The sequence below is a fragment of the Carassius auratus genome, chromosome 39 (genome assembly GCF_003368295.1).
Source record: "Carassius auratus strain Wakin chromosome 39, ASM336829v1, whole genome shotgun sequence".
NCBI classification, from domain to species: domain Eukaryota; kingdom Metazoa; phylum Chordata; class Actinopteri; order Cypriniformes; family Cyprinidae; genus Carassius; species Carassius auratus.
The window spans coordinates 9,189,050-9,197,792 of NC_039281.1; the positions used below are offsets into that span (position 1 = coordinate 9,189,050).

The 8,743-nt window shown below is 36.6% G+C and overlaps 1 protein-coding gene across 2 annotated transcripts; it reads right to left on the bottom strand.

The window, feature by feature from the left end:
* Positions 1–2,727: 2,727 nt before the first annotated feature.
* On the bottom strand, positions 2,728–6,703 carry LOC113058090 (uncharacterized). 2 transcript variants are annotated; one of them, XM_026225781.1, is made up of 4 exons: positions 5,282–5,445; positions 3,164–3,397; positions 2,965–3,066; positions 2,728–2,872 (listed from the first exon to the last, which is right to left on the bottom strand). In XM_026225781.1, the coding sequence occupies exons 1-4, from the start codon at positions 5,325–5,327 to the stop codon at positions 2,796–2,798; spliced, it is 459 nt and encodes a 152-aa protein (XP_026081566.1). In that variant the 5' UTR covers positions 5,328–5,445; the 3' UTR covers positions 2,728–2,795. The 2 variants fall into 2 exon arrangements, 1 of the variants encoding a protein (XP_026081566.1); XR_003277910.1 differs by lacking the exons at positions 3,164–3,397; positions 5,282–5,445 and adding an exon at positions 6,683–6,703.
* Positions 6,704–8,743: the final 2,040 nt, after the last annotated feature.

An 8,743-nucleotide genomic window follows, 5' to 3' on the forward strand; every position in this document is an offset into this window, starting at 1 on the left:
ACCTCCTCCCGGTGACCAGGTCATGACGCTGACCCCAGACAGCGTGAGGAGATCCTTCACCAGGATCAATGCACGCAAAGCTCTGGGTCCTGACAACATTCCTGTGTTTACTGAGAGACTGTGCAGTGGATCTCACTGATGTCCTCACAAACATTTTCAACATCTTGCTTAGTCAGGTTGTTGTTCACACATGCTTCAAAGCTACCAGCATCATTCCAGTCCCAAAGAAGCTGTCTCTATCTTGCTTCAATGACTACCATTTACTTGACCCCACTTGACCCCTTCAATGACCCCTTCCAGTTTGCATATCGGTCCAACCGCTCAACCAATGATGCCATCACCACTACCCTCCACTCAGCACTCACATAACTGGACTAAAGGACTCATATGTCAGAATACTGTTCATAGACTTCAGTTCAGCATTCAACACAATTATCCCTCAACAGCTCATGCAAAAACTGATTCAGCTGGGGCTCCACACTTCACTGTGCAACTGGCTGTTGGACTTTCTGACTGGAAGACCTCAGGCAGTACGGGTCGGCAGCAACACATCCAGCACTATCACACTGAACACTGGGGCCCCTCAAGGATGTTTGCTGAGCCCCCTCCTCTTCGCTCTGCTGACCCACGACTACACACCATCACACAACTCCAACCTCTTCATTAAGTTTGTGGATGACATTGAGGCACAAAAGGTGAGCCACCTGGCCAGGTAGTGCAGTGACAACAATCTCTTTTTTAATAATGTCCTAATCTTTATGAAATTATATTTAATTTACATTAATGATATTTAATATCATTAATGATATTTTAGTAGTTTATCTATCGAGTCATCAGATTTGAGTCATACAGTACCTTCATCACGTGACAGCCCCATAAGTTTTGACCACAGACTGTATAAAAGGCTTTAACCTATTGTTTATTTTTTTGTCATGTGAAGAGACAGCATTGGATAGAGAAATTAATTTACAAGATTCCTTACAAACGTGCAAAGTTATCATCATCATCATTATAATCATTATTATAATTATTTACTCAGTTACTGCATTTCTGGCCTCAAATTGTAGCTATTTATTTCTTACTGTTTATTTATGTGTGAATTTCTGTCATGATGGTTATTTTCCATACACTGAATGTTGTAACAAATGTAATAAATAGTTGGTTATTTTTATTATTATTCAGTCTCTTTCCGGCTCAAGATTGCATTGGTTACGTGATGAGCGAACGACTCAAAAAACCCAAAGATTCAATACATTAACTAATCAATTCTCTTTCTGTCTCAAACTACACTGACTGAAAGAGGTGAACTAATTCCAGTAAAGAACCTATAGAGTTTTGTGCATGTGTGACTGAACGAATCACTCTCCGAGACGACTCGTTCTTTCCAAGTCACATTAATGATTTGTTCAAAATGAACGAATCATTCAAGAATGACCCATCACTACAGGCTATGGGGGAATACTCATCCTGCTAGTTTGCATCACAATTTATCCAAAACAAATGAAACTAAGTGAAAGGAACCATTTTCAGGCACAAAGTTAAACAAATCTTGTTTTAGAAGCAACACGTTTTCTTATGGTTGTTTATTAATGATTTTCAATTTCTATTATGAAATATGCTTTACAGATTCTCCTTTAAATCCACTGAAACAGTGTCTTTAGTTGACTGATGAGATGCTGTAGACATGTTTATTGAGAGTAAAGCAGAATCAGGTCTATATGTGGTGTTTCCAGCAGACTGTGTGTCATGATGTTTGACTCGGATCCATCAGTTGATGTGTGAATGAAGAGAGGATTGTGAGCTTCAATCTTCTGTCTGCTGCAGCTGAGACTCATGGGACATTGAGTTTATATCTGCTCAGAGCTGCTCATGTAGAGAGCGACACCTGCAGGAGGAAACTACAACTACAGCTGCTTTCATTTCACTCACAACATCACGCTTAAAATGAACTTCATCTGATTTATCTGAACTTAACTGTTAATTAAAGACACATTACAGATGCTTTTCAGTTACCATCAACTAATTATTCATTAATAGTTAACAAACAATTTAATTCATCATTAAATAATGCTGTTTTAGTGTATTTAATGTTGTGTTTTACTGCTCTAAGTCTGTAAATAATCGATATTCTGATCTGTCGGGTCAGATTTCAGATTGTTGCTGAAATGAATCTGTCTAATGTTGTTACATAAGATTTGACCAAGACAACTAGCTTTAGGTTATCATGAATAGTCTAAAATAAATATCAACCGTGGAATCATGCTGATAGATAACATGTTAATTGACTGCATTAAAAAAAAAAAAAAATGAGCTTGTGACTTTTGACTGCAAATGGTTTCATTTCAAAGCATTTTATTTTAAACAAAGTTAAGCATAACAAATTCAGCAAAGACCTCAATTACAGTTTCTAAAGAATGACATGTTTATCATTATTCTATGATGACACAAATATATTGTGAAGAAAAATGCATAAATGTGGTTAAACGTTAAAAGTAAAAAAAGAGTTCACAATCTGACAGATCTGATTCAGAGAAATAAAAGAGTTTGGTCACGGATGAACAGAAGGAGTTTCATATAATGACATAAAAATACAAATTAATAAAATAAGCAACAAAACTATTACAAAACACAGCTGTGCAGAAAATGATCTTCATAACTAAAACTGTAGAATACCTGGTTAATTCATCTCCTGGTTTAATGAATCTCTTGGTTTTATATAAGATCTGTTGTTGACAGGTGAAAGCTGGACTGATTCTGAAGTCATTTCTCACAGATGTGAAGATCTGCTGCTGCTCTCATGAATCTTCTGCTGTGTGTTCATGTCCTTCTCTAAATCTTCTCATTCTCACTTTATCATCTTCCTCTTTCTTTCCTAAAAGCATCACATCATCATCATCATCATCATTTTCACACTCTTAATATTTGCATGTCAAATCTATAATGATGATGATAAATGTCTCTCACCTGACGTGTGTCTCATGTAGATGTGAAAAGCTCCTAACAGACCGAACAGAACCATCAGCTGAAGACACCAGACCAGAACAAACACCACAGACACTGAACACACTGAACAACAGTGAGACACAAAACGAACCCATCCTTCATGTTTCCAGTACTGTGTTTTTTAAAATTGTATGTTTAGCTCTATGTATTAGAATCTCACCAGTTGGACAGACTAGTCTAATGGTCTTCTGTGCGTGACTGACGTGGTTCTTCACGCTGCAGCTGATGTCTCCATCAGTTCTCTCATCCAGATCAATGCTGTTGTTTCCATCCATCAGTGGACCTCCATTCAGAGTCCAGTTGTAGAGGAGCTGATCCCCCTCAGAGGAGCAGGACACCCTCATCACCCCACTGGAGGAGCAGATGATTGACACATTCACTGAGCCAATAGCAGCTGGAGGGAGGGGCACATGATTATTTCTCGACACATGATGAGTCAATATCAAGACATTTCTAAATAAAACTGATATCTGATATGAAAGCAGGACTCACTGAGTTAAACATGCAGTGAAGGTTAGTGAGATCAGCTCGAGAAAAACAAGCAGCCCCACCTCACACTTATTAAATGAACGAAGTGTTAAATGAACAGCATTTGTGTGTTTATCAAATATTTATTAAATTAATACATTAATTATTAAACATAATTATTTTGTTCTATTTTAGATGTCTTCAGTCACTTTTCACCATTTTAATGTATGATGAATAAAATTAATTCCTCTCTCTTTTTTAAAATCTTACCACAAATGTTTGTGTTATCATTGTTTCCAGAAAAAAAAGATAATAATCAGAAATGATTCTTGAGCAGCGAATCATCATATTAGAATGATTTCTGAAGATCATGTGACACTGAAACTTCTCTTTGTAAACAATAACAGATTTTTATGAATCTAATGAAAAGTGTTGTTTTCAAATTTAAATGAAAGTGACTCAAATGCAGCTGAGAATCTAAACTGAGAACACAGCTCTGTTACAGCAGACCAGGAGCATCTCAGAGTAAATGCTGGATTTATGATTTATATTTAATGACATCACAAGCGTTGTTACTGGAGTCTGTAGTGTGTTTACTGTGTGCTACAGGAATAAAAACCTTCCCAGAGATTCAACTGATTCATCTGCATGAGAGTGAGATCTTTGGAGAACATGAGACTGGAATGAGTCTGATGAGAGAGTTTCTGTACCTTCAACAATCACTTGAAGATCTCTAGATGTTACTGTGCCGTTTGAGTTATAGAGTGTTAATCTGTAATTCCCAGCATCTGATCTGATCACACGCTTTATTATCACAGTCCCATTAATGACTGTCACTTCAGGTCTGTTTTTATAAAGATCACATTCACTCATCCTCATCCTGTCATTCTTTACTCTACAAACTGGACCATCTCCTGTGTTGTTGTTTATTCTCTTTTTTAAATGCAGATCATATTCTCTAGCGTCCACCATCAGCAGATTGAGTTTGTGTTCCAGAGCTGTGTAACAGGGATCAGATTGACCAAAACTGCAGTTTACCTCCAGACCTGAAGAACAATACACACACACACACACACACACACACACACACACATACACACACACACACACACACACACACACACACACACACACACACACATACACACACACACACACACAAACACAAACACACAAACACACACACACACACACACACACACACACACACACACACACACACACACACACACAGAACAGAAGTAAGATTTCAGACTCTTGATCTGATCTCAGTTCATCTCAGTAACGCTCATCTAATGCTGAACTCTTTTCTCTTGAAGAACAATGTCATGTGTGTGTCTCCTGACTTAATACTGATAGAATTAACACAATACTGAACATAATCATATTACTGGACAGATTCAACTAATACAAGATAACTGTTCAAATAAAACATTCATTTTAATTCAGAACGTCTGTTTTACATTGAAATATCAGCTAGTCTATATGCTCTCAATCATCTTAATGTTCATTTAATTCAAATTAAGCTCACGCTTTCACTGTGTACACTGTTTTCTTCCTGAAATGCTTTGTGTGTCCAACCCCATTACCCTGACATTTCTTTCAGCGTTAAAAATATGAAAAAGTGAAATAAAAGTTCAAAATACTAAATCTTCTCAGTATAACGGATCTGAAGAAACACACTTCCTCTCACATCTGTAACTCTCCACAAACACACACTCTTAAGATGACTAGATCACTGCAAACTCTTAATGTATTTTACAACTCCAATGATTTTATTTGAGATGAGTTTGATGTGAAAGTGACTCACATGCAGCAGTTTGCAGCAGCAGCATCAGTCCAAAGATCAGCATCATTTCTCTAAAGTCCAGTCTCCAGAAGAGAAGAGCTCAATCCCAGCAGAAGAGTGTCAGATCGAGTCTCACACAGCGTCTTCACTGACAGACAGACAGCAGCTCTACTGACACACCAGGAAACTACATCACTTTAACAAAGAAAGAACAGGAAGCTTTCAGAGAGGGTCAACCTAAATTTAAAGTAACTCTGAAGCAGAAGATTGAAACCACAAAACATAAACAGCAAAACACAGACACTACAAAACTGAGACACGGATCAGGAGGAACAGTTTTGAATGGATAAAAAATCTGGACTGAAACTGTGAATAAAGCTAAATCAACCACAACCAACAGAGAAAGAAATCCTTCATAACTAACACTGTAGTCAATCATTCATCACAGGTCTGTAATTCACAAACACCACAGACACTGAACAACACAAACACATTAGATATCCACCACACAGTCTGAGATCCACTCATCTACCGTTAGATCGTCTGGTTGAAATAGAGAGCTGGTGCTACAATAAATAGTGTTGTTGCATAGGTTTGAACTAGACAACTAACTTGAATTGAACATAGGCTAAATAACAAGTCTGGGAATCCTTTGACAAACAGCAGAGATCAAAAACTGTAAGTGACAGAGATTGAGTTTGAGCCAAAGTAGTGATAGTTACGTATGAGATTTCTTCTGATAACGTCTTACTGCAGCGTGACAGATCCGCTCTGATACGGTGATCATCAGTAATCGTGATTCCTCAAACCTCTGATTCATGAGAAAGATGAGGAAGCGCGACTGACGTCAAAGTATTACTACAGGAATAATATTATTCTATAATGTAAAATAATGCAAGTCTAATAATGTTACACACTTTCATTGTTTTTAGCGCCATCTGCAGGGGGAAACAGGAGTTATTATTAAAATTAATTTACATGTTGAATGTTTTTATGACTGTTTAATTCATTGTCTGCTTTCTGTTACTTAAAATGTTAATTGACTGTAAAAAAGTAAAGATTCAATATGTTTGTGACTGTTGACTGAAATTATAGTTTCATTTCAAAGCATTTTACATTTCTAAAGCTGACTCCATTTAAAAATGCACAAATTAAAAAGTTTATAAACATTCAGAAATCAAGACCGCTAAAACTGGGAAGCACATCAAGAGCTTCAGACAAATTAAACCTCTAAACAGAAATAATAAATTAAAAGAAAGCAGCCAGAATAAAGTAAAAGAGCAAGAACAGAAACATGGAAATAAACAGAATGAGTTCACAATCTGACAGATCTGATTCAGAGAAATAACAGAGTTTGATCACGGATGAACAGAAGAAGTTTAACATCAGACTGGAATGAGTCTGATGAGAGAGTTTCTGTACCTTCAACAATCACTTGAAGATCTCTAGATGTTTCTGTGCCGTCTGAGTCAGTGAGAGTTAATCTGTAATTCCCAGAATCTGATCTGATCACACGTTTTTTTTTTTTTTTTTTTATCACAGTCCCATTAATGACTGTCACTTCAGGTCTGTTTGTCTGTTTTTATAAAGATCACATTGCATCATCCTCATCCTGTCATTCTTTACTCTACAAACTGGATCATATTGCGTGTTATTTATTCTGTGATATAACCATTGTATAACAGTAATACTCACTCTCTCAAGAAAGAAACTCGTAGTCTTGAGCACAAATGGAGAAAAACTAACTTGAAAGTTTTTAGAATTGCATGGAAAAACAGTATGTCCAGCTATAGACAGGCTCTAAAAACTGCTAGGAAAGAGCATATACACAAACTCATTGAAAATAACCAAAACAATCCAAGGTTTTTATTTAGCACAGTGGCTAAATTAACAAATTACCAGACGCCACCTGATTCAAATATCCAACCAACGTTAAATAGTAATGACTTTATGAATTTCTTCACTGATAAAATAGATAACATTAGAAATAAAATAGCGAATGTAGATTCTACAGCATCTAACACTTCAGTTTCATCCATCGCACCCAAAGATAAACTGCAGTGCTTTACAACCATAGGACAGGAAGAGCTAAATAAACTTATCACTGTATCTAAACCAACAACATGTTTATTAGATCCTGTACCCACTAAATTACTGAAAGAGCTGTTACCTGTAGCAGAAGAACCACTTCTCTTGTCATTATCTTTATGTCACGTCCCAAAATTGTTCAAGCTGATGGTTATTAAGCCTCTTATTAAGAAGCCACAACTAGATCCTAGTGAACTGGCGAATTATAGGCCCATTTCAAATTTTCCATTTATGTCTACAATTTTAGAAAAAGTTGTGTCTGCTTAATTGAGCTCCTTCCTGCAAAAAAAAGATCTTTATGAAGAATTTCAGTCAGGTTTTAGGCCCAACCATAGCACAGAAACTGCACTTGTTAAAATTACAAATTACCTGCTCCTTGCGTCAGATCAAGGCTGCATCTCATTTCTAGTTTTACTTGATCTTAGTGCTGTGTTCGACAACATAGATCATGACATTCTCATAGATCGATTACAAAACTATACAGGTATTCAAGGGCAGGCTCTAAGATGGTTTAGATCCTAAATGTCTGATCGCTACCATTTTGTTTACTTAAATGGGGAATCATCTCATTTATCACCAGTAAAATATGGAGTGCCACAAGGATCCGTCCTAGTTCCTCTTCTATTTTCAATATACATGTTGCCACTTGGTAATATAATTAGAAAATACGGAATTAGCTTCCACTGTTATGCTGATGATACTCAGCTATATATCTCAACGAGACCAGATGAAACTTCTCAATTATCTAAGCTAACAGAGTGTGTTAAAAATGTAAAAGACTGGATGACCAATATTTTTCTCCTATTAAATTTGGATAAGACATAAGAGATATTTATTATTGGACAAAAAAAAGATACAGAATGTAGTAGACTACAGTTTGCAACTAGACAGATAACGGATGTACTGTTACTTCCTCTACAGTCAAAAATCTTGGTGTTATAATAGACAGCAACTTGTCTTTTGAATACCATATTTCCCATGTTACAAAAACTGCATTCCTCCATCTAAAAAACATTGCCAAGCTATGAAATATGTTACCTGTTTCTGATGCAGAAAAGTTTGTTCATGCATTTATAACCTCTAGTCTAGACTATTGTAATGCACTTCTCGGTGGTTGTCCTCGGTGGTTGTCCAGCATCTTCAGTAAACAAGCTACAGGTAGTCGAAAATGCAGTGGCTAGAGTCCTTACCAGGTCAAGAAAATATGATCATATTGCCCCAATTTTACAGTCTCTGCACTAGCTACCTATTAAGTTCCGTATCAGTTACAAATTATTATTACTTAACGTGTGAAAAGTAAAGTAAAGTGACATACAGCCAAGTATGGTGACCCATTCTCAGAATTTGTGCTCTGTATTTTACCCATTCAAAGTGCGCACACACACAGCAGTGAAC